Genomic DNA, 27,795 nt, shown 5'->3' with positions numbered 1-27,795 from the left:
TGCTGAAAATGGAAAGTGAATCTTCAGAAGAGAAGAAACACGCTGACCCAAGGAACTGTACATGACTTCAGAAGAAATGTAAAAATTCAGTTTATACAAATACAGCAGGACTAATCTTTTGTAAGATGATCTAAAACCCAGAGGACATTTGTACTTTCATTTTAAACCACTGCTTGCAAAGCTTTTAAATACTTATGTTTGTACCTTTTAAAACCTGTAATAGGATGACTTAGAATAGAAACCACAACCTAGCTAATTCTTTAAGAACATTTCAGAAGCAAACAGCTAATCTCTCTTCTCTTTTTCCACGTTTACTAATGTTGTACTCAGATCTTCCCAATTTAGTTTCCTACAGAAGGATTTTTAGAAAGAGTGGACATACATCAGTGACATAATTTCTTCATACTGTGCTCTGTCTGTATCACTTTTCCCACAGAACCTCCCATCCCCCAAGAAATAAAGGTTAATACTTTCAGCCAGAAGAGCCCCTGTTCAGGCCCATGTTATTAACACTAAATAGGTGGCAAATCCATCCAGCACATAGAAACAGTTACTCGACAAAAATGCAAGTGATCAAGGAAAAAAAATTGCATGTGCCAAGTAGCAACACTATCAGTTAGTTAAAGAGTAACACAACCAGATAAATTGATCCATGCTACATGCTTTCTATTATGTGATTTTTGTTAAACCAGCAGACATTATTTCTCATTCTTCAACCATGACGGAGGTGACAGCGTTGTGCAGATATAGCAAGATTGCCTCTACCTTACAGATTTACAAAAACAAAAAAGAGAAAAGAAAACAGAAGTGGGAGAGCAATGACAAGGCTAAACTTCACCCACAAAACTGTAACTATCTGTTCATACAGACCAGATGCAGTTCTGAATTCCTCCAAACTAAAGCAAAAAAAAAAATCCCCAAAAAACCCCAGCCACAAAACCTTTTAAAATAATAGGATTCCCTAAAGGCTATCTAACAAGCCAGCTCGATATAAGGATTGCTGCAAAAACGTATTCAGATATATGAAACTGGATCAAATGATGATATGCATATTGGCTCTAGTTTGGAATAAGCACCAGAGGACAAAGTAATCAAAGGAAGTTAGTAGTGAAGAAAGGAAACACGCGGACAGAACAGTGGGTAAGAGAAGATAAGAACAATAGCCTGGTATTTGTTGCAAAGGAGAAAAGGGAGCCAGAAAAGGGAAAAAGATAGGATGCCACAGAAAAACAAGCTAGAAAGATCTCAAAGGCAGATTCTGCATGAACTTAAGTGAATTAAAATTATTAACAGAAAGGCCAAAAATACCAAACCAAAAAGGAACAGGCCAAGCTTGCCAGGCCCTTACATTCAGGTTGAATGCATTTCTTTGGACAATTTTTTTTTTCTTTTTTAAGGCTGCATCCAATCAATTCCAAAATTTCAGTGACGTCAATGAGAAAATTGGAGAACTCAAAGGGGAAACGGGGGCACATGGAACCCCTGGCATCTTCTGGCTGGCAGAGGCAGAGTTTCAACCGCTTCTAGCTCTTTACAGATCAGAGAACCGGTTGATGGCAGAATTGAGCATATTCCAGCAAAACAATACCCCTCATCTTATCTCTGCCCATGTCCCAATTGAGTTTAAAATGTTGGCACCCTGAAAGAGAAAGAAAAAAAAAGAAAGAATAAGAATGTTGGAGGGAAACGAGGAAGCAAGGAGAGGACGTAGACTTGAGGAGCAGGTATAGAATGCTCCGGACACAAAAAATAGAACAACAGGGAATAATGTCCACAGACTGTGGGCACTGCAGTGACTCCTTTAAATGAGGAGAATGGGAGAGCTGAATGCAGGAGGCATGTTGGGAAGAACAGGATGCAAAACTTTGTAGGAATATTCAGTGCTGTCAGCCCAAAACGTTTTACTCCCTAGATTAAGCAGGTTTAAGTCTCCTCCTATTAGCTCTTTGGTGGTCCTCTGTTTTTAGCATGCAATTTATTGTTTAGGTATTTCAACAGTGGGCTATTTACCCCAAGGTATTTTCATAATCTCGTTAGCCTTAATTTTTTCATTATAAGCATATAATGCTATACAACCTTCCTTTAAAAACAACTGTGTTTGGCTACAAAGAATTCATGGAGGACTATACATTCTTTCTGCACAATTCACAGTGATCCAAAGAAACTTGCCTTGTTATAAAAGCCTCATCAATACTACCATAAACTGCAAAACTGCTTATATTCTTTCGGATTCTCACCTGGAGTTTAATTCCTAGTTTAAAAATAACTTCACCCTGACATATGATGCCTGCATGCAAGGTATTGTGGGGGTAAGGCATTTCTTATACCAAATGTCCTCGAGTACTTGTCTTTGACCTAAACTACACTTACTGCCTCTACTGGAAATTCCTTCCACTATGCTCAACTACAAGGTGGCAGAACTCAGGATTCAGACACTGTTCCAGCAGTATTGCAAACATGTGCACAAGTACTCCCAAATTCTGCATTTCAATCTTTCCCATCAGTCCAAGTACAAAATTTGTTGGTTTAAAGAAGTCATGTTAGGCGCCTTTTATAATAACAAAACCCCCAAACAAACTAAAACACAAACGAACAAAACCCCATGCCAAAGAGAGTAGCAAAGCTAGAAGTTGAGTCAGGGAAACCAGAGCTCATGAAATTTCAAAGAACCACCACAACATGACAGGATTTTCTCGGTGAGTCTTAGCTCTCAGTTAAGAAAAAACTTTCTAGCGTGACAAATTAGTTTAACAGTACTGCACACATGGAACATTAATTACCCTAGACTGTTTTTGAAAGATTTGCTTATGAAAGCTGACTTAAAACACTTACTCAAAATCTAAATCCTTCCCCATAATCTGTCATAATATGGGATACACAGTATCTTTTCTTCACAGTTATATGGTTCTTTTTATTAAAAAAAAAATCCACTGTATTCAATGTTATGAAGACTGCTGCTGAGTCTCTTAAAGACAAGCTTTTAAATTTATCAAGAACGACATTCAAAAGATGATTACTGATGCGTTCACTCCATCAAGTCCACACACATCGCTCAACAAGCAGTTCTCATGTTTGAAGAACAAAACTGTACTTGTAGCATCAAGTCCTACAGAGCACTGAAATAAAAATAGCAGTGTACAATCCTGAGAACAAATACAGGCAATTTATACTCTGGTTCAGTTTCCTTTTCAGCTAAATAGTGAGAAAGAAGGGATTGGGGAAAGCTTGAAACCTCATGAGCAGCAAGCAAAATTTTGCCTTCTTGCAAATCAAAACCAATTCTGTCGATGAAATGCACTTCTCGCAACTTCTTACTCTAGAAAGTCTGGAAAGTCATGATACAGTCTTGACAATGTGAATGTTAAATTGTCACAGACACTCTTCCCAACAGTATAAACACTTTATTTGGAAGTATGTGCGTGTGAGTACATATGCATATGTAAGTATACATAAATACGTATTTCATAAATAAAAATACATATAAATAGCAAGACAAACAATTAGGATATAAAGAATGTTGACTCATAACCACAGAGGTCCTAGCCACAGTCCAGAGACAGTTAGCTTCTGGGAAGCTGTGACCCATCATTTTTCCCATCAGTGTATACTGATGGATCAGTATGAATATTTGGATAATTCTCTTATTAACCAGAGTAATCAAAGGTTGAGTATCTTAGAATGAAAAAGAAAATCAATCAGTATGGATGCTTTGAATTGATGGAAAATGCAAAGCAAACATGTTTAAGCTACATAGTTAAATAAGTCTACCATCATTTGATAACTCTAGGCATAGTCCCTATGGGGCTTTGAAGGGACATTAATTTATCTGCTGAAGTAGCTAACATGAAGTTATAGAACAAGAAGTTCATACAAAATATGGTATGTGTTCTGATAGCGGCAGCATTAAAAACAGCTGCATGTAGAAGTTGAGAATATGCAGTCCATAGCTTTAGCACTAACTGCAGCACTACTCAAAAATGCTTTGTTACTTTCAAGCCCAACAGAAATCCATTAATTAACTACATAGACTCGAAAGCTACAGCAAAAAAATGATGCCCATCTGGCAGCAAAGCCCTGGGCAGATGCACCCCAGTGCCTCACACCCACTCAGGTCTAACACGGTGGAGGCGAGGCTACAACCACCTTGTGCTGCCTGAGTGAGTCTGACTCTGAGCACCCGGCTGTGCCCACGTCACACTCCCGGGCTCCTGGCTGTGGGGGGTACTTAAGGCCACCAGTGCTGGCTCTGCAGGCCAAGGGAGCTGGGAATGGAAAGCATTGGGGCCAACCTGCACACAGGCAAGGGCCCACCTTTAAGCCTGATGGAGACCAGGCAGCAAAGTAGCTTCTGGACATGCCCCAACACTCAAATAAGAATTAAAAGAAAAATTTAAAATGCTGCATTTTGTAGCATTGCCTTAAATTGTCCCTGCTGGACTCAGGTTGGCTTTGCATCCCTCCTTTTGCCACAGTTAGTTTTGGCTCTTGAGATGGCCAAAAGGCATGAGCATACTGATTGGTGAGACAGTAGTCTCCATGCACACACTGATTATTGATTTACAGGCTGATTTACTTTGGACCACCCCTGATCAGGCATGGAAGAAGAGAGGCCAGTGTAACTCTTTGCTTGCTGTGCAATATAAAGGAATCGGCTGTGTATATTTGCCTCATTTATAGAGAAAAACAGAAAGAAAAACATCTGCTTTCAAAGGAGATGACCATACAGAAAGCTTAAAATAAGCAATGCTGCCTACTTGTGCAGCTATGAACGGAGCACTGACCTGTAACATGCATCTGGACACAACACCTTCAGGTACCTCAGGAAACTTCTGTCGCAGGTCATGTAAAACCTGAATATCAATTTGCTGGCTTCCTTGGGCCATTCGTATATTGCCTGGTCAGGATTGTTTTTCAACAGGCAGTTTTAGGCCTTAGTAAAGGGAGTACTCATCTCTTCTGTCCCAGCATTTTCTGGAAGAAAAAGGAGACCCTTGAGACACCAAAAGCAGGCACTTCTGATGTAACAAAAGAACACCCCACAAAAAACTGAAACACACACACAAAATCCTTTCTCAATTATGCAATATAAGTTTGTATTTTACGTTGATGTATTCCCATGTGACATCTCTGGCTAAGTAATTGTCCTTCGCACACTCACAACCTTGAAAATTGCCCATTTATAGACACATCTCAGGATCAGTTTCCTTCTTTGTTTTTTATACTGATATTATAAAATATACTATGAATAAAAAAAGACTTGATAAATCAAGTATTAAAGTTAATGGGTTTAAGAACAGCATTTTTACTTATTTTAAGCACAACTGAACACAAAGTAGTCCACATCAAATACTGGAAAATTGTGTTCACTCCACTTTTGAATGTACCTGCATTTTTACCTTTACAAATCTTATTCAAGCATCTCCAAGAATTTTATCCACTTTCTCCATGGCAGCAGCAGAGCAATTTAAAAAGTTCCTCGGTCCATGCCCCACTAAAAGTACACCCATGTTATTTCTTCAATGGTTTACAGTGCTAGACTAATCTAAGCAGTGACAAGACACTACTGATCTTGCACTTTCTTTAAAGCAATTATAAGAAAAAACACTCTTCAAACTAAACAACGGAACAATTACACTGTTTATCAAAAGCTGTACTGCAGTACTTTCCTTAACTAAACTTCAACTCTGACAAGAGCACAGCAAGCACACAAAACCAGAGGATTCTATTAACAAGAAGAAAACTGGTTTACCCTAGTTCAGTATCAAATGCCATTTTTCCACCCCTCTTCCACTGAGTAGTCCGTAAAACTTCCTGCTAAGTAGTTAACCCCCTCTCAATCCTCCTAAGACCACTTAATTTTTTTTCCAATTTCTCTAACCTACATTAAAGAAAACCTTTTGCAATATGCTCTATTATATTCGGAAGAGTAAATTCTATGATCTCCATCTCAAGTTCCCTGTACAGTATTAAAATTTTGTATTTACTCTTTATTTCAATTATATCAGCAAAAAATCACCTTCACAGCTGCTACAGCAAAAACCCCATGGAAAGAGATTAATGCATGCAGTCTTTTAAAAAAAACCACAGATAATAAATTGAAAAAACAGTATTTAAAACCAATGTTCCACACTGTCACCCCAGTGCTTCATTTCAATAAAGTATTTTGTATTCTAACTCATTTTTCAGTGTCTGAAGTCTTGATAAAATATACAATGACCACAATTTCCATTTATTATTCCAAACCAGTAAAGTATTGTAACAATTATCTTAAAATTCAAAGAAATGCTACAGAAAAACTTGTCTGCATCTTCATGAGGCATAAAATGACTTATCGGTCATCATTCAACGCTTGCAGAGTTCAATTATTTGGTAGTATGCAAAACTTGGGAGATTGCTTATTTTTATTTTTTCTACTGTACTTTTAAGTTTTGGTGGCTTAGCACCAAGCAGATGCATGCAGGCAGTATCACTTCACTAAATCTGCTAATAAATTTTTGCACATGTGCATCAAATGTGTCAACATGGAAAAATATGATATTTACTGTAGTATGGGAGGAAGTAAACCAAAGAGACTCTGATCCCCACTATCTTAATTCAGAAGAATACACTCCAACAGAAAAAGAAAAAAGGGGTTTTTTCCCTCAGTTTCAATTACAATACACAACAAATATGGCTTCACTGACAGTGTAACATATGAAAAATATATCATATGAATATGAAGATCTCATTCCAATCATCACTTCAAGAAGAAAAACCCACTAAAGAGCTCAAAGATATCAAAAGATTATTAACAAACTCAAATTAACCTTAAGGAAGACTGAAGTGACAAGGTCATGAGGCTTTTTGAGGCCTCTCTAGTAAAGATAGATGAAAAGGTTTTTTTCCCAATTCTTGATGTTGCAAGAAACTACAAAAAGGACTCAGTATCCATCTCCAGAGGCAAACTTAAAGGAACTGAAAGTTACTTTGACAGACACAAGCCTAAGGAACAGACACACAACACTGCTGTTCGCCATGGAACTCAGGATCATCCAGAATATTGTTCGAAATATTGTTAGAATATTGTTAGAAAGTTACATATACAAGTCAGTGGAAAATAAAAGGCATGAATGCAAGACTGAATAGCTAAGACTGCCAGTAAATAGACTGTAGAAGAAAAGGGTACCAACAGGAGGCAAAGGAAACTGCTGGCAGCAACATTTTGGCTTCATTCAGAGATTCTGGCATAAAAATAAAGGCAACACAGCATTACAGAAGTAATCAGAAAAATCTATTCAAGAAATTAATTACTGGAAGAAGGAAAATTCAGTACTGGTGACTCGGAAAAATAACTGTTCCTAAAATCATTAATATCAGAGTTTAATTACAAAGGAAAACATCTAAATACTGGAGTGCAGTACAATATAAAGCTATTCTTGTAATGTCCATTTACTAATCGTTTTACATACTGCTTCTATGTATTCCAAACAAAAACCCCTTCAATGTGACTTTATAATGTTAAAGAGAGACAGAGATCCCAGTGCTCATTTATGCCAGAAATACTAAGTAACCGGAAGAATTAATTAGCTGTGTTCTTTTTCAAAGAGTATTGGCATGATCCTCAGACAACTTAAAAGGCCTGGAAATTGTATCATGATGGAGCTCCGGTTGAAGCTTTATTCTGTGAAAACTACTGAAACCAAAGTAAACAATGTGTCATCTCCCAAAGTACTTAGAACCATGAGTATGAGACACAAAATAAACTGCCTCTCTTGTTTATGAAAATCAAAGACAACTTAATGTGAAATATGATTCAGACGCCAAACACTAGGCTGTTATAGTGCTGGACCAGTGCTAGCTAAATACATGATTTTTCAAGCCTCCTTTCTTCTGACAGAACACATGTTTAACATATCAGAGACAATTCTTCAATACAAACCGTAACATATTATCACACTGACCTTCCACAAAACACTTATAAAGCAAGTGTTCTCAGAATAAATTCTGTCAAAATGGATTTAATGAAATAATTACGCCTGACAAAATCTAAACAAAGAAGCTGATAGACTAGAATGTTATCTGCACTTCTTGTTCTTTACTAATTTTTTCCTACTGCAACTTCACATACAGTCCATGCCACAAGAAATATCAAAGGTAATTGTGCAGATTTTAACAAAACTGCTGTACTTAGTAATTCCAGTTCAAGTTATGATGCACTCATAATGACTGAAGTTCCATTAATGGTCAGTTAACATTCTGGGAACGGCCTTTGTGAGTTCAAGAGAACAGCTCTTGGAAATATGCAGAACACTGCCACAGTAACCAGCACGCCCTTCACCTTCTCCAAATTCAAATCAATGCAGCTTTTATATCTCCCTTGTTACTTCAGCTACATCTAGTAAGTAAATTGCTCACAGTTTTCTGTGGTTTTAATCTGATCACATCTGATCTGTGTTTTACTCACCTGGCTAAAATGCTGTAAAAGTAATCTATCTAAAAGCTTATTTTAAAAATTTGGCTGTAAATATTTTTAAGAAAGTGAATGCAGAAACAAGAGAACACTTTCTTGTAGCATTAATGGTGCAGGTTACAGACACTGCTTATAAAAAGACTGCTGTAATGACAGGAAATCAGATGCAGCAAGTTGCAACAAAAACCTGGTAGAGGCTGCTAAACAGAGAACAGAAACAGACAAGCAACTAGAAAGATGACTAAAAAACACCAAAACCCAACAAAAAACCAAAAAAGAGACTACCTAACCCCCTCTATACTTATCTCAGGCTCCTTCATCAGGACTAAGTAGCTCCCCAACACTCACATTTATCTGTGCATTGGTAACTCCAAAAAGTAAAATTATCTTCTCCCCTCCTCACTCCATGCTTTCATGAGCAATACCTTCTACCTTCCCCCATATATTTAGCTACATTTTTTCCTGTTATCTTATCCAAACACCTATCCAGGCATCAAGCCAACAAATATTAAGAAACTTCTATGGGCCCTTCTCTCAGCCAGATCTCAATTCTGATGTTTCACTCCAATAATTCAACCTAAGACTAACCTTAGGTCACTTTCCATCGAGGGTTTCTTTACACTGAATTGCTTGAATGACGAAGTATAGCTGATATTAATATTTCCAGCACTTCTTTCAGCTTTCTTTACAAAATATAATTTCCTCTCCAGTCTACAAGACTGGCAATCACATTATAAATATATGAATCTCTATCCACAGAAGACCACTTCTAAGCAGGATCTCCACTCCTCTGACAGTAACAAGCATTGCAAGCTTATTGCCAGTTTATACTTACTTATGTGTTATCAGTCTCCTTACAATCAGAAGTATATTTTTGTATCCCTATTGTTTGAGGAAAAAAGGAACATCAGACAAAAAAAGCCATCTTGTTCTCTTGCAACCTACCCCTCCAACCTCTTATATGCCAATTTCCACACCTATTCTTCCTTTTCTGCCTCACTTATAACTGCACACTCTTGTTAAACATGAGACTAGAAACTTTCACTGTATGTGTGTTTAGCAAATGGAGGGGGGAAAAAAAAATAAAAGAGATCCCACCGCATGTAAGGCCAACTTTCCTTAAAGAGATTGGTTTCCAGCTACATGCAGGACTGCACACTTAACTATGCCACTGACAACTCGCAGGCAAAAAGAAAAACCCAAGAATAACAAAACCAAAATTGTATGGTTCTCTGAGAAACTACAATACCAAGACCATTTAGAAATTAAACAGCAAAAAACAATGAAATTCTCTTCTCCCCCATCTAGCCCTAACAGACTTTTTCTGAAAGCCTACATGGAGTCAAATGTCGGGGAGCCTGAACATGCACTTGTTTTCTTAAAATTAAAATTTAGTGTAATTTTGTAAGGGAAAAAATGTAGAAACAAGAACATTCTGCCCCAGAGTGCCATATTCTTTCTGCAAAAGAGATTAAGAAGCAACAGTACAGAATCTAAAAGCTTACACTAACATCACTAATGCTTTAAATGCATATTAAAAAAAAAAAGTGTGAGAACTGGATGATGGAAACAGGTTTATTAAATATTCCTAATAGAATTTAATTGTTCTAATACATTACTCAGTTTTTCCTGGGCTAATTTGAACCATTTCAACAGTTCTTCACCAATATCTCTACTATCTCCGCTTAAAGAATATTATCAACACCAGGTTATACTTCACTCATTACCATCCATCTCTTAAATAAGTAAAAAATGAATACTTTTAGCCCATCAGTTTGTTTCCCATCTCATCCTCAACCTACTACACAGTGATACTTCCAAGAATCTGTTTGCCAGATTTCTACTCTGCACTATTCTGAATCCAAACAAGAACATGAAGGATTTAAACCTGATTTCATTGCATGACCTTAAAACTTTAAAAAATCAGAATTGCAAATAAGCATCAGTAAGAGTTTTCCCCAAACACATTACTGAACTGGATCAAACCAAAAGACTTCTATCAAATAATTAATGATGAGCAAGGTCAGAGGAAAATGGCAACCTCTGGAACAGCTCAAAGAAAAAGTCTGTTCCTATGGCAAATTTATTTTAAGTGAACATACCTGGAAGCAATTCCTACCTTGAAGCACAACTTGGTATTTTTTCTTCCTCCAAATTCATTATGAAGAGAAATTTCCAGAAATAAATTTTTATTTAACACATTTCATAATGTCTTTTAAACTCCTGGCTGGAATAACAATGTACTATAATGGGTCCCACAGCAAAAGTGTGCACACATAAAACATTTAAAGAGGTTTAATCTGTCAGGTATTTCCTTGGAAACTATGAGCAGCTATACAATTTCTTTTTCAAGGGAAATTAGTTATTTACAGTTGTACTTTTTTTCATGTTGAGCAAATAAAAAAAGACTTTGTTTTGTTTGACTGTGAATTTCTGATTCTTGCTAGTTCAGTAATGGTAATGCATTAAGGGATTCTATTAATGGATTTTACCAAAGTTTCATTTGGATTTTTTTTTCCCCTTCCCTTAAGAGAATTAATTAAAAACAAAGCCACCTTCCTTTACTGCAGGTCATTCTGCGAACTCTACCAAAGCATAGCTGACCTTTTCATAGCTCAGCAACATGTTGGCAAACCTCATGCATAAGCACATTAAAAATGAGGTTTCTCAGATCACTATAAAAATTTCCTCAGGAATATGGTTTCATTAGAGAAAAATCTATCGCTACAGTTACTGAGGTTGCGTCAAGCTACTGTTAAGAGCTGGCAGTTTGAGATTTGACCTGTATTCTTCGCAGAGTACGTTAACAACAGAAATCTGGATCTGAAAGCTTTGAAATTTGTAAAAAGGGTTTTAATTCGTTTTTACTGGAGATGAACTGAAGGTGAGGAAATCAAAACACCTCTAAGACACCTGAGAAGGCATTTTCAATTTTTCCTACACTCATACTCCAAGGCACACCCAACTGTTTAAGAGCAACACTTCTCATGTGCCCTGCTGTCCACACAGTTCTCACAAGACCCCTAGAAGCTCTACATCACAACTTAGCCTTTGAGTGAAGAAGAGACCATACCAGTCTCCCCTGAACAAGATTAATCTCATCAACTTGAAATGAAAATGTCAGAAGGAGGAAATCCTAAGTATGCTATTTTTCTTCATTTTTATTCCCTGATAAATACAGTGAAAGTGCAATTAATTGCTATCAAATAGCCAATGAATTATTAGGTATTCACATTAATCTGAAAGTAGGAGCTCTACCCATTAAGTTACACTGGAAATACATGTGAAGATAAAAATCAAGATTTCTGAATGCCACGTGTGTCTTAAATACAGTACTTGATGAAACTCGGCATTTAAATCCCAAGAATGTTATCAATCTTATGAAGCATTTTCTTCCTTAGAAGCAACGATATGTTTTGTATGTGTCTTGCCCATTTCATGGCAATTGTAGGATGTCATATGGAAATGAAATACACAAAGCTAAAATTGCATTACATAATCCAGTCAGGGTATTTTTGTTAATTATATTAATGAACTCCACAGTAACTACATATTCTGCCTGCATTAAGATTCCAGTCTTAACATTCTTCATGTCAATCTTACCTATGTAATCAAAACTCTCTACCTTTAAGTAGATTCACTTTTTTTCTATGCATCTACACATTTGCTTCCATTTGTCAGCTTCCCAATGAATGAAAACTCCATTATTAATTCACAGGGAAGGTCAAGTAGCAAGTACTAATCTACACATCCCCAGCTATGATTGTATCAGGTTTCTTCCACAGACTAACAATATGAGAAAGCTGTCAAGTATTTTTTTTTCCTTCTGCATACTTAATTTCCCCTATGGCTGTATCATAAAGCTTTCATAAAGATAATCCTCTATGAACGTTCCTGAGTCAATAGCAGGTGTTGCTATTTTGAAGAATATGCACTATTTCCAGTGCAACTGTTCTAAGAGTTGAAGGAAGAGAAAAAAACTCAAGACAATAAAAATGCCAATCAGAGAAAGAGGCAGGAAAACCACACCTATATGACCAGCCCTCATTAAAAAACCTTGAAAAAGTAACTAAAACCTATAACAATGACAGTCTACACAGAAACGTGATTAAACATTCCCTTTTCTTTAACTCACTTGACTGTATCTCCTTTAAAATCTGCTTCTGATTGATGACTGACAAAAAGATACAAAGGCTTCCTAAAATGAAGCAATGCTTTTAAACAACCAGTTTAATTCTAACTAGATGCTATAATCTCTCACAGATTCTCTGATCATAATGTGCACTAATGTAAGAACATAAATATCCTACTGAGTCAAAGAAAGGGTCATTTTAGCTCAGTGTTGTTTGCAAGAGTGGCAACAAAAAGCAATATTCAGGAAGAACATGCAAGCCTAAGCCTTTTTTGAGCACACTCCTCTCATTCCCTCTGTATGTACAACTGTGTGATTGAGGAAACTTGAGTGCAGTGCGCTACCTATTCTCTTTACAGACTCGATGATGATGTATTAATCAAATCCCTTTTCTTAACCTACTGAAATTATCTGCTCCTCCAATACACTGTGGCAAAGAATTCCAGAAGTTTACTACTCTGTGCATGTTGAAATAATAATTAAAAATCAACCAAAAAATCTTCCTTAGACTTTTTCAAACTTCTTGTCCTACGGGTGCTGAGTGCTACACAGTTCCAAGTTGCAGGATTTCATAACAGTTCTGCATTCACCACCTGCATGAATTTGCAAGCATCATTAATAAATCCTCGTACAATCTTCACCTCTCCAAACTGGTAAGTCTGTCACCTAAAGGCCTCCTTGAAAGGCAAGAGCTGTTGCCTTGATTAAAAATAAAATAAAATAAAATCTTCTCACTACCTTCTCTAACACCAACATTTGCTCCCTGAAATACAGGAACTGCAGCCCTCAGTGCTCAAGGGTAGGGCTTACCAGGGCTTTCCAGAGGAACGACACCATTTCTCATGTCCTCAGCATCTTTCTCATGATGCCCAGTACCTCTGGCTTTTCCACCTACTCCTGAACATTGCACCGAAAGTTTCACGTAACAAATCCAAGACTGCTCTTCTCAGTTGCAGTCAGTTATGAATGTAGTACCTGTAAGCATGACTAGGCTTATTACACACTACAAGACAACATACTAGAACTTTAATAACCTATTCCTCTCTCTCCCACCTATGCCTTTCCTTCTCCATATCTAAACATCATTAGCTGTGAAAGTTTTAAACATTTTCCAATGTTTTACTACATCCTAGTTCATTGAGTGGAAGACGGCTTGGTAAAAGCTGCAACATAAAGAAGAATCAGAGCCACAGCTAACGAAGTCCAACACCTCAGAGTCAGAAAAGTGCAAAGTTTGTGATACAAAACTCGGTGTACCTGTTGGCTGTGACCACAGTAACAAGTAGGGTAACAAGCACCTGAAAGTGTTACTTTGTTTATTGCTATCCCCCTGCTTTCACGACTTTCAACCCTTACTCTCACACACAGAACAATTCTAAAACCTGGCTCTGACCTGGCTCTGGCGTGGTTTGTAAAGTTTCAGGTTTTATATCTGACCAGTCCAAATCAGATCAAAGTCCTCTTTGAACAAGTTGTCCCCATAAAGCTGTAGATGTTCAGGGAACTCGCCAGTAACCTACTGCCAACAGCAGCAATAAAATGTATGTGAATGACAAGTTCTTTGAAGAGCTTCAGGAACCTCTACAATAGCTGACTCTGGGCCAAAGGGGACTACCCTGCAGCCTAAGTACACAGAAGCCCATCTCAAAACCGCTTGACTCCAAACACCCTTTTCAACAGTATGAAACCACATTCCAAACAGACCTGGATCTGCAGAGCTTGCAGACTTCTGGCTCCACCACTGAAAACCACAGTCCAGCATGACTGGCTGATTCAGAGCTGTCAGTCTGAACTCTAGAATCATTAGTCTCATGATAGTTTCACTGAACCCAGGGAAGATTCAGTTTACACTTGCTAAGCTCATATTTCATTTTAAAATCTTCAGATAAATGAAACAGACATCTGATGAAATAAGAATCAAAACTTCCATCAAGCTAGATATTTAGCAGTAGTTTTTGACAGTGATTTCCCAATTTAAAACCAAAACAAGACAGCACATACACCAGATATTAAACCTTTCGGTAAGAGACTGATGCATGATTACTGCTCAAGAGCCATCATGGAACATCAACGTATAGGAGTGGGCACATAGGAAGGACATGATGCTTTTTGTTCTTAGAAGATCACATGACCAGGAATATCTCTGGATGCAATGTAAAGCCCTATTCAAAATTATACATTAATGATTTCTTTTTTGTAAACAGGACTATGACTTGGAGAAATAAATTTAGATGGAAACAAACTGAAATTGCATTTAACCAAGCACAAAGAGACTTAAACCCACATTGAAATACTGAAGTAAAAAACCATTGGTAGGTTTCATAGTGAAACGATGATACTGAAACTTAGCTTTCATTCTAGAGAGAACAGCAAGAAGTGTCATTGCTTCAATTCAGAACTAAGTAAGAGTGCTGTTAACACTATATACTCTTCCCAGTGACTCAGAAGACTGCATCAGAGAAACACTTCAAACCCAACTGGTCTGAAACTGTAATAACTCAAAGATTTATGCATGAAAAAAAAAACCCCTTCAATTTCATTATTATATTGCCAATTCAAAGATGAAAGAATCCAAAAGGCTAAAGCAATGCTAAGTTACATGAATGATATATAATGATTTTGTTCTCATTTATAGTGACCTACAATTATTGAATGCAAAATTATCCTGTTGTCACATTTCCACAACAGTGGAAAGTCTGAGAGTGAACTTTGTGCCCTTTTAGTATATTCCCAATGACACTATTACTGTATTTCATTAAACTTCGTATGAGAACATAAATAAGACAAGCTCTGTTGTGCCATGTTTTAGCAGCTTGCCTGGTAGCTCAATTTCTGATACGTATTTTGGGTTATTCAGTTCACAGCAGGAAGCTCTGGAAAGCCTCTGTATCCAGGCAAATAGCTGAACTTCAGCAGTTCAATACAGAAGCCAACAACAGCATTACAAATCTCAGAACTTGCATTATGTAACCCAATCTTCCAGCGGTTTTGCTCATGGCTAGATTGGTATTTGAAAGACTTATTTCTGTGTTTCATACTGATACTAAAGCAAGTACCCCTAAAAATGCTGAGAAGTCCCATTAGCCTACAGCTGTAAGCCAGAAACGAAGCTAATCAGAGATCACGGGATATGACAGCATTTTAGGGAGAACTTTCCAATCAAAAGTATCTTAATAATTGCCCATAGCCACAGACAAAAACTTCTGAAGATGAGGTAATAATTTTAAACTAGAAGAGCATATATTTAGATAGGATATAAGGAAGAAATTATCTGTGATGAGGATGGTGAGACACTGGAACAGGTTGCCCAGAGAAGTTGTGAGTGCCCCTCATTGGTGGTAAACAGGTTAGGTGGAGCTTTGAGCAACCTTAAACTCTGAAAGGTCTTCCTGATCCTTACAAGCCCCTTCAGACCTAATGCATTCTGTATCAGTGGTGTCCAAACCAAGGATAATTAACTGGATTTTGATGCAGTTAAGTAATGCCTTTAGAATTTTCTTACCCCTGCAATTATGTGATGTTGCTGAAGTCAGGCTATATAGCAAGTTAAATGCATACAATTACATTAAGAAAACATATAGAAATCCCAGCAGTAACAAGGCATGCCAATTGTTGTCTTATTCACATTATATGGCGTGTCCTTTTTTCTAGTATTTGCATTACATCTTTCCCTTTTTTTTTTCCCTAGAGAAAGAAATGGCTCACATATAATATTGGCCTAAAATATTGCGATAACACACCTAGTGTATTAAAAAAAGAGATTTTGTGAAACAAAAAAAGCTTGTCCCAAATAATTTCAAAATTACAATGAATTTTTCTTGTTTCTTTGACTGAAAACATTAATTTATGGGAAAAAATCCTAAGACATTTGCATCTCTCTTTCTTTCTTAGGCACACATAATGTACAGGCTATTTCCTGATTTTGGAAGGAAGTTTTTCTAAGTATTTCCCTGATTTCACGGAATCATTCTCCGTTCTTTACTTTTTAACTTAAATTTCTATATTCTTAGTTGTGCAAACCCAGTCTACAGTGACTCACTTTGGCACAACCTAGTCACTGCAGCACAGCACAGCCCAGCAAGAGCAGCATCCACTGTCAGAAAGCAAAGATACAGGAAGCAAAGATCTGCAAGTCCTACTCCAAGAAAACCTGATTCTCAAATATCAGTACGACTATAAAAAGAAACAAAGCACATATTTCAAGTTCAGGTCTAGCTGCTCTTTTGACACTCTCTCCAGTTCTTTGAAATTCAATCAAAACATACACAGTTCCTATTTGGAAGATATTTATATTTGGCAAGTATGGTCTTTTTTTTTTTCTCCCCTGTTCCCTTTATGTCTCTTGCATGTGATTAAACCAGGTAAGTAGGTAACTTAATTGTGGTTTAGCCAAGCAGATGGAACAAATTCAAAAGGTGTCAGTATAGCCCCACCCGACTTACCAATGTGAGTGGCCAGAACTTGTCTAAAGGTTGACAGTTCAGTCCATCCTCCTCCTGAGGACGGAAGTGTAAGGTTAACTATAAGAATCTAAGGGAATATAAAGGATATAAGGCTAACTCTTGCCATAATAAGAAGCTGGAGAAAAAGAATCCAGGTCTGGAAAACTGATTTGGAGGAAACTACCATCTCTGCACTAAGACTTAAATTAATCTTGTTTTCTTTGTAATTCCCAAAACAGAGCCAACCAGCCAAGAGATTTCTCCATCCTTCATTTATTCTATTGCTCTAAAGGTTGTTACTACTGCAGCAAGGGCACCACTGTTGGTAGTGTTTTTGAATGCAGTTGTTGTGGCACACGGCCGAAATCTCCTCCGGCCATGGAGGGAAACATATTTTACTAAGTTTCTAACTCAGCCAACGAGATACAATAACATTTCACACAGCAAGAGAGGCCTCTAGCTTGAGGAATTCTCATTACTGAATTTTAAAACGAAGCTTCTGACAGTAGGTATATTACAATAACAACAATAAAAAAGAAAAAAGTATTTTAAATTCCCATTTCCTGCTACAGTAAGGTTACTATGAACAATAACATTGTTATGAATATTGCTATTGGGTCTTTGCCCTTGTAGCCATGCTATGTACTGTTCACCATACTCTACAAATGAAAAGCCGGAGCAATGCAGTAACTGAATAAAAGGCCTCAAAAAAGCATGATTGTACCAAAGGCAAATTAATAGTTGCGATACTCCGAATTACATGTAACCGTAATGCCAGTTCAGTCACATAATGACAACCAAACTCTAGAAATAGTACTTTCTTTAAATATATCTTGTTTTCCATTACTTATTTTTCATTTGTATCTGTTCAACAGTTGATGTATCTACTACAGAGCAGCCTATATTAATGGTGACAACTCAGTAAAGGCTTTAAACACGCATAAAATAACATTACTTTTGCAGAAAAAAAAATCATAGAACACTGGGAAGTTAAGAGTAAAAATATTAGTAACATCACAGTTAAGGCACATGATGTGCTTTCGTGCACACATCACTCAAGTCCTGCCTACCATCATGCAGGAACTCCACTGTACTGCCAGGAAGAGAGCTGCACACTCTGAATTTAACACACTGGAACGCAACCAAAGAGACAATTCCTCTCTTCTTATCATACTCCAGCTCATTCATCATCTTTCTTTTTTATTGCAGCAGGCAAAACACTGCATTTCTGAACCATATCATCTTCCAAACATTCTTATCAGTGCAGTCTCTTTGCTGATCTCATTTTAAAACATAGCAGCAATTCTAACTTGTGAAACAAGAATTTTTCCAGGTCATAGGGTCAAAATCTCTGATTCCCCATATGCTAAGCAGGCACTTTAAGATGAACATTAACATTTTGCAAAAATTTATAGCAAGGGCACTGTCAGCACTCGTATACAATGTGCACAAAATAACTCCATTCAGCTTGCTGAAGCCACATTCATATAGCATTTCACTGTGATTCACTGACTACTTTGAGAATGCCTGGTTTATACAAAACATCACTCAAAAGAGAAGTGAAAAATTTCTGAGCAGTAAACTGGCTTTAGAGAGATTATCTACTTAGAGAAAAGCAAAGATACCAAGCATAGCTTGAGCAATAATATTTTGAGCTAGTCTGTAAGCTATTACAAGTTACAAACTGTATGATTTAAGAGCAAAACAACTTCATCACCTTCCGTCTTCACTGCTCTTTCCTGTAAAGTGCAGTTACCTGCACACCAAAATGTACCTTTGACACCACACACAAGTGTAGCTGGAAGCTCGGCGGTGGGATCTGTGATCCCATTTCCATGAAAGCCATAGCAGAAAGCATTTGATGGATTATCAGGAACCCATAGCTGAGTACACTGCACTAGAAGTGGAAGAAACAGGTTGGTTTACTTCTTCCTAGCTATCATGTATAGCCATGACACCACACAACTTCCTCCTAGGAGTCACGCGTTAAAATACACTATTTACAGAAAAACTGGAAGTAGCTTTGGACTGTTAAAGAACGCATCAAACAACAGAACAAAAACAGCTCTACTTCATATATACCAGACTTAAGAAAGTATTCAAACAGTTGCTAACAGGAGCAGGCTATGGGCATCACATCAGATTTTAATATTTCACTGAATATATGTTAGAAAAAGTTCTGCGAAATCATCTATCAGAAGTTTTCAACTACTTAGCCATATTTCATCAAGTGTAGTCTGAAACCTTATTAATCAAACACTACAGCAACTCACACAAATACAGATGTTGTTGTGTCACAAATAACACACATCTGTATTTCAGTCTTCTAGAGCAAAATAACAGACAACCAAATAACAGAGAAAGCTTTTAGATTTTGGCAGGGAGTTTTTCCCCCATGGACAGAACAGGCTGTCCCCACAGAACTGGTATTTACCAAACGTGGTTCAATGATCGAATTACACTTTCTCTGGTATTCACAAAGCAGTGAATGCATGTGTCACAAAAAAGCTACAAAAAATCCAAAAAGTTGAAGAGTAACTCCAAGTATTCCCTTTACTTTCCAGATACTCCTTTCAGAAAGCACTCTCAAGTCTGTGATCTGTATACAAAAAGTTCCTTTTTTTATATATTCATATTCAAAGAAAAAAATTACACTCAGAGCAATTAAAATTACCTAAAACTATTCAAGTAACTTAAATAATTGGTCCAGGATGGTAATGATACGGACAATCTCTCAAAAGCAGGACCTTTCTTATAAATCAGACTGCCAAACTAAGAGCATAATTTATGGCAAAACCTATATGCATAAAAAAAAAAATTAGTTGCTAAAGAGAGAATTGTGCTCATTCAGATTAAGGACTCCACAGGTAACACTTAACACTCATCTCACTGATCTTCTTTGTTCTTTCTTAATTAAATAACAAATAAATACTAACGCAAAACAGTTAAAGTTTTACCAAAACAAAATATTTAAGGCCTGTCATTAGGGTGCCCTAAGCAAATGATACTTCTAAATATTTAAATAAAAATCTACTGGCTCCAATACGAATGAAAGCTGGCTAGCCAGCTAACTGAAAGTTTTCTAACATTCAACTTTTCAGAGTAATTCCAGAATGAATACTCTGGCCTACTTTCTTTTGGAAAAAAAGTAGAGAAAAAAATCCTTTGAATATATATGTCTGAAATCTCTATGAGCCTTTTCAAATCAAGGGTAAAGGCCACTCATAGTTCCAGATGCCAACAGAGAAGCTCCAGAACTCGCATTATTACATCTGTCAGCTGCCTCCTGTGGCACAAGGCTGGTGAAGAAGCCACCTTAGCCAGGAAAGCACAGAACCGGCTTCATTAGCTTCACTGAAGACCATCAGAAGTCCACAATCACTATTCTCACTCACTGTGAGGATAAAATTATCACATGAATCTTCCCCTATGAGAAAACTATGAGATGAAGCTAACTTTGTGGCAGTAATAGCCAGCCTTGCATGCTTCTTTACTAATGAAGTGCTTATAGATACAGGGTGAAACTATATCAGAAAGCTGAACAGACCAAAATCTTCAGTAAGTGAACATACCTTGCTTTCCTCTCCACTCTACTTAGACCCTGCAATTCTGCCCTCTTTCTTGCTCTGGCCATGATATTTGTCCTCCTCTTCTCCACATCAAATTCAAGACATTAACCTATTAGAAGATAATACCTTTCTTTTTTTGTTGGATTTCTCTTTATGTTTCAGCAGTGATGAGCTGCTGCATAAGTTCAAACCATCTTGGATACATTCAACTGTATCACACCCAGCAGACTGGAAGATCCTAGCATGCAAAGAGCCTGAAAATGCATTATTCTGAAATCAAAGACTTTACTGCTAAACTGAAAGGAACAGTGAACTAGGCTGACAAATTACACCTCCTTTCCAAAAATTGTAATTAAGAATCTGAATTACAGACCCTGTAAGCATGGCTAGACCAAAAGCTGAATTGGAGCAGGGAGTTACAGGCCACGTGTTGTTACTTCAGCAGCCAGCATTGGATCAGTGCTAAGACTGCATCATTTTTATATCCCAATCCTATTATACTCCTATGGGACTACATGTTAAACCAATTCTACAGCTAGAATAGGTGCAGAAGAGCAGTGACTGCCTAAAAAAACAAATCAAAAGCATTTCTAAGAAACACGTAAAAGCATACTTTAGGAAGCACTAATCTCAATTCATGGAGCCTCAAAAAAGCTGTAACTATATAATCTAAGGCCGCTCTGTCTCAAAGCACATCCAGCAGCATCCCAGACAAAACAATATTGATCTAGAATGTTTCTAAACTTGGGCCTACAGTTCTTGAATACACTGCAATAAAAAACAACTCTATCTTCATAGAACTACTGATACATTTAGGTTGGAAGGTACTCACAGAGGTCAACAGCTCCTCCAGATACTATTCAAAGCATGACTAACTTCAGGTTTTAAACAGGTGCACAGGGCCTTGAGCAGCCAAATTCTGAAAACACCCAAGGATGGAGATTCCACTAGGTTTCCAGAAAATCTCCTACACTGATTAATCACACACACTAAGAGGAACTTATTTTTTATATCCACTTGGGATTTCCCTTGTTGCAATCTATTACTTCTCATCATTTTGTCTGCTACCTGAGAAAAGCATCTGCCCCATATTGCCTGTAAATTCTAACTGCACATTAGTCCATCTTTAGACCACTCTTCCACACATTAAACATGCTGAGGTTCCTCAGCCTCTCCACTTCTATCACTAACCATCTTATTTCCATCAGCTGAACTTGCTCCCATTTGTCAGCATTTCTTGCAATGGCAGGCTCAAGGCTGTCAGATGCACCCTCACAAGTGCTGGAGAGAGAAGGAATAATCACATCCGACCATATGCTGCCTATGCTATTTCTTATGTTCAGTCTGGAAAGCCCTTTTGCTTATTCTTTGACAAGCTGTCATACTAAGAAGTACTTTCAAGCCCATTCACAGCTGCTGATGGAAAGATGCTTTTCTAAAAACAAGGTTAATTAACTTGATGCTTTTACAGTGCTTTTGCACCAGCAGTTGTATTATAAATCAAGTAAAGCTAGGTATCTAAGCAAATACAGTAACTGGTACAGAAATACTCTTTCTCTACTTTTACATGTGTAATACACACATCTCCCCCATCTCCCTCTTCTGCAGAACCCAGAGAAAACCATTCAGGCTTGACAGCTGCCTACTTAAAAATTGAAGCAGGGAAAAACACAGAGAGAAATGAAAGTTATGGGTCTGAATAAGGCAGGAGGAAGAGCAACAGGAAAAATTATAGGCCTCAGTGCAATTTGTGACACAGTGCAATTCAAATCTCTGTAACAAGTATTTCTCTGCTCCTGTTGGGCTCTATGCAAATCCTTAATCAGTAGCTTCTGTGAGTCTCAACGCTTTTTTCCAGACCTTTAGATCCCTCTCCACTAACTAGATGCTTACATACCTCGGTGGAATTTGGTTCCACTTGAGCAAGACATTTCTTTCTAGCCCAGACATATGTCCTCTCTAGACATCACAGGAAACACATTTAAATACTTGAAACAGAAATTTTAAAATGCTACACTTTTTAATGCCAAAAATCAAAGCCATTGTTAACATTATTTGCACAGCAGGAAAGTTTTGATGGCAGCATAGACATTGGAAAAGCTTTTTCAATATCATATATTGAAGTTAAGAAAAAATTGTCAAGCTCCATACCTTCCCATGTCATTGCAGCTGGCAGATCTTGCTCTGCCTTTGTGGATAAATGCAGGATGGCCATCTATTGGCTAAGAGAACAGTAAGCCTTGCAAATGGAAAGGCATACAGGTATCAAAAAGGGCTACTATAAGTTGCTACTGGCACCAGTCACTGTGAAACTAAGGAAAAAATAAAAATCCAAACCAAAACCAAATGTTTTCAGACGGACTTCTAAACTTCATTTTTCCCTCACTGCCCTGAAAAGCTGCTTCTTTCCAACAAGGAATGGAAACTGCCACACTTTCCATTAAATAGAAGTTACCACCATGTTGCAAATGAATGGTTAGTTATTTTAAATTAGGTGGTATAGATAATTCCTTATGTGGAAATAAAAAAAGATTTAAAATATTTGAAATGCTCTGGCTTCCTCTTATCCTACAGGTCTTCCAGAGTGTCTTCTGATTAGTCTCTAGACTGACACAGAATCCCTTTCGGTCATTACACAAGAAGTCCTCAGAACAACAGCTTAAATGTCCTCCTACCTTACCCTAAAAAAGCTATGTTCAAGCTGTAAAAAAAGTCAGTGATCTGTCACTGAAAATGTTGCATCCTTATTTTGACACTGTCAAGGTACTCTTATGCACATCTTAAAAAAGCAGTTCCCTCAGTGATTGGACCACTGATGAGGCCTCTCCCGCACTATTATTATGCGGTAGTTCTAATGACACTGACCAACGCATCTTACCCATTTCACTGGGAGGCACAGAGGACATATACAGCAATTTAGGTGTGACAGTAACCAACTAAATCACACTGAGACAAATTTTCAGAGACATCACAGCAAGAATTTTGACCATACTGTGCTCTTTTATATCAATGAGAGTTAAGATACGTTTAGAATGCATGACTGATTTCAGTCTTTCAAAGATTTCAGTCTTTCAAAGAATGCACTGAATTTGTCATAATGCAACATTGGTCATAATAAATAAACTAATAAATCTAGAGCCATTTAACCTCACGATGTTAAAATATATTCTGAAATATTTTCACTTCCTTCATTGTTTCAGCTATAGTAAAATCAATCCCTTTTTATCAGCAGTGAGTCCTAACAGGATTGATGGCTCAGTCAAAAAAACCCTAAATGCCACCAATACCACCAACCTGAGAGGCTTTGTATCGTATCAACATATTCTAGAACAATAAAACCTACTGTGAACACTGCCATTTCAGTTATATGAATTTAGAATGAGGAATTATGAAATGCCTCTATGCATGAGTTAATAGTAAAATTAATATGTGTAATAGTAGAATAAAAACCACATTCTACTCACTATAACATTTCATAGTAAAAGCTAATGTAACAATTAATTACTTAAACTCTGCAATATGTGTAACTTGCCTTTTAAGAAAAGTATTCCTTGTTTCTCGATTTATAAGAGACAAAAGACAGCTCTTCCCATAACTTAAAATTCTATAAAGAAAATTCCATTACAAACAACACCGGACGTTAGAAATAGATTTCTTACAGATGCAGCAAACGAAACCACTATTAATTACAGTGAAATGCATTGCCCATATTCTTTTTTCCAACATCAGAGGAAATTCTGCAGGAGTTGTCTTTACAGCTTCCCAACTACTGCAGAATTTTCTCAAATATCAGTGACTGTAACAATTTCACTCTTGCACAGATCAGTAAGCTTACTCTTATATTAAAATTTCTCTTCAGTGCATAGGAAAGCTACAAACAGTCAGCAAAAAAACTGTCTACAAAGAACAGATTTGTGCTTCCTTTCCAAGCCACAAAACGTAGTAGTTTAGGAGCTGCTTTTTCCCCCCCTCCATTTTAATGAAACCTTAAACTTTGCATAATTAGAAAAAGCTCTTTCCAGTTGTTGCCATAGGAATACTGAACCCTTAAAGGAATACACAAAGCACAAATTTCTACTGTAACACTACTTTACATTTCTCAACAGATTTGTAATTGTTCGACTTTAACATTACATGATAAGTAAAGCTGAACAAAAGCATTTAGAATACTAGTTTGTTTCAAAACCTAAGACTTCTCATTGTGCATGTATTTAAGTCCATGCCAGACGGATATTTGGAAACTGAATTGGGTAGAAGGCATTCCAAAGACTCATTACCAAATGAAATAAATGAAACTGTTTCACAGCCACACAAAAGCTTAGATATTTACCAACTTAGACAGCAAAAACCATGAAATACTGCAGCATTTTAAAAAAAATTCTAGAAATATACTGTTAGGCACATACGACTGAAGGAAGCCCACCTTAGCAGAATGATACCTGAATAAAAAGAAATGTAATATCAGCTCTTAATTATTCAACGCTGTATAATATGCATACCAATATGCAGAATTACAAAATTTAAAAGCAAAGCATCACAAAATTCTAACTAACTAGCCCGAGTAAGGGAGAATACTTGCCTTTCCCCACACCCAATAAATAGCATGAGACTGAGAACTGAAGCTGACATCTAAAACGACACAGAAATCCAATCAGAAAAGAAATTAAAGAATCTAATTGTCTGTGTACAGGACATTTGACAAGCAATAGGAGAGCTAAAGTTTCAGGACAAAGAATGAAAGCATTTTTATGCTTTCTTTCCCAAGGGGACCCATAGCTACACAGATTCAGCAAAGACCCATAGCTACAAAAGAAGGAATTCTTAAAAAATTGCATATTATCTCCTGAAATCTTAAATCTCTTCTTCAGATCATTTAGTTTCTTATCGTATCTACTAAAAAACCAGTGAATTTCATTTCTTGCAAGACTTTCCGTTGCTTTCACCTTCAAAAATAAAGGCTGAATGAACTGCAGGAACACCAACGTGGTTGAAGATGGAAGCACCTATCTCAGCATTACATATATTCTAAGTAGACAGCATAAATAAACAAAGGATGTCTTGATTTTACAGTTCTTCAATTTTCTAATGATCCATAGTAGTTCAAATCAGTTTATGTAAAGAACAATAAATTTTACACAGAACTGTCAAGACAGGTTTTATAGACCTATTTTGACAATATAAATATATCAGAGCAAAATCCACAATTATCCTTTTCTCCGTTCCACAATCAAACTGTGCTAATAAAAGCTGTATCTATGTGAGGAATATTTTGCCAGCATAGTACAACTGTACCTAGAATACACAGATTAAGCTATAGTTTCACAACACTTTTTCCACTGCAGTACCAGCTTAAGCAGTCCTCATTCCTCAGCTGTGCTGGCACAACTGTTTGTGCAGCTGAGCAGAGAGGCCGGTCAGGGAATCGATCCAGGTTAAAAATAATATTTTTCTGATGGTAAATTCCACAATCTACTTTGCTGTAAAGCCACCTGGCACACTAACTAGTTATACCAGCACAACTGAGGGACAAGGCAGGAATAAGAAGCTAAGGTCAGGGCAGCCCATATCAGAGCTGACGTGGAAAGAAATGCTCATGAAACTACACTCTTGGTCCTGAAATTTTTTGGCATTCCCTGATTAAGTGCATTATCCAACTACTGCAGAATAAAATAAAACTACTACCTCACAAGCATGTTTAAAAAAAAAGAAAAAGAAAAATATGGAGGTTTCCACCCACTTTTCAGGAAATTCTATGCAAGGGCTACAAGAAATTCTCTTAGAAACTCATTTAAAACAGAAGTTTCAAACTGCCTCCCCCCCACTCCCTCGCCACCATAATTTCCTGTCTGTGGCAGAAGTGTATCTTATAATTTACTGTTTCTTTCACACTTTTCACAAATTTTTGTGTTTGAAATAAACAGACATCCTCTGTTTATTTCAAACACAAAACTTGACACTGGATCTCTATCCTTCAGACAAAGGGGCAAAATGTAACTGCATCTGTCCTCTTAACAAATCCTAGGCAATGAGAAAGGAGGGGAAAATAAACTGTTAACTATGATGGTAACAACTGTTTACAGCAACTTTGTATGGAAGCAAATTTTCTGTGCTCTGATAAAGTAACAAGACTAAAACAATACAACTCATCTCATAATACTGGCTATCCTATCTGTGCAAGGGCTACACCCTAGCTTCTTGGTAAGATTTGAAGCTTCAGCAGCAATAAGACAAGATTTTCCTTCTGTTAGTGATCTACTTTACTCCAAGTTTATTCAAAAATATGTCTACAAGGCCATGAAAAGGGATGAACCCTTGTTGCCTGTGCTCTATTGATATAAGCATTTTCTATCTTGGGGACGAGCTACTGGCATACAAATACTCAGGTTTATGACTACATGGATAAAGCTTCCAGACAGAAGCTGGTTTATATCATGTTAGAATGGCATGGAGCCATACTACACACACACATAGGGAGCACACGTGTCTCAGTCACACTCAAAAGAAGCATCTCTGGCACATAACCTTCTACTTCCTGCTGGTTAGAGCACAGTTTGTGAGAGTACTGCAGTTAATATTGAAAGAAAGTATGCTTTTACTTTTTCTTAAAAGGAAAAAACTACTAATGCTGGGAACATTCTATTATTTCAGTTTATATCTGATTCACACATACATCACTCTTAGGCAATTTTCTGAAAACATATCAGAAAAGTCAATAAATTTAATGTACTATTCCAAACATTTAAATTGAACATATATCAAACAGCTATGTCCAACTTTTGTAGCTTCTTTCTATGAATTTGCTTCAAAGCGTTCATGAGACACTTTTAACACTATTAACTTTGAGAATAAGGAACAAATGTATTTTTCTTCACCTGTTAACTTCAGATGTTTATCATCAGATTTAATTCAAAGTACAGCTCAGAATTTTTGATAAGAAATACTGTATTTGAAGAATGAGCCCCATAATACTGATTTGGAAGATTTTTTAACACCAAGTATACATCATACTCTTTCCAGTCATGGCTGGGCAGAGGGTACTTCTTAGAGATGGGTCATGAGGAACAGACCTTGTTTAGTATTTTGATTCTTTATTTACCTCCCAAAAGATACTACAATATGGCAAACCAGTAACAATAATACATGAAAGCCTGCTGACTCTGCACTACTTTGAAAAAAACAACAACAAAACCAAACCTCAAGCAG

At 37.0% G+C, this 27,795-nt stretch overlaps 1 protein-coding gene across 1 annotated transcript in view; it reads right to left on the bottom strand.

Moving 5' to 3' along the window:
* The window catches only part of TAB2 (TGF-beta activated kinase 1/MAP3K7 binding protein 2), a 56,051-nt gene that overhangs the window by 13,308 nt on the left and 14,948 nt on the right, over positions 1–27,795 (bottom strand). Inside the window, exon 2 of the mRNA XM_008635318.2 lies at positions 4,782–4,971. Coding sequence (XP_008633540.1) covers positions 4,782–4,883 — 102 coding nt within the window. The 5' untranslated portion in view covers positions 4,884–4,971. The remainder of the gene's footprint in view (positions 1–4,781; positions 4,972–27,795) is intronic.

This window comes from Corvus brachyrhynchos, unplaced genomic scaffold (assembly GCF_000691975.1).
Source record: "Corvus brachyrhynchos isolate BGI_N302 unplaced genomic scaffold, ASM69197v1 scaffold595, whole genome shotgun sequence".
Lineage (NCBI taxonomy): Eukaryota > Metazoa > Chordata > Aves > Passeriformes > Corvidae > Corvus > Corvus brachyrhynchos.
This window is presented reverse-complemented; position numbering and strand designations above follow the sequence as displayed.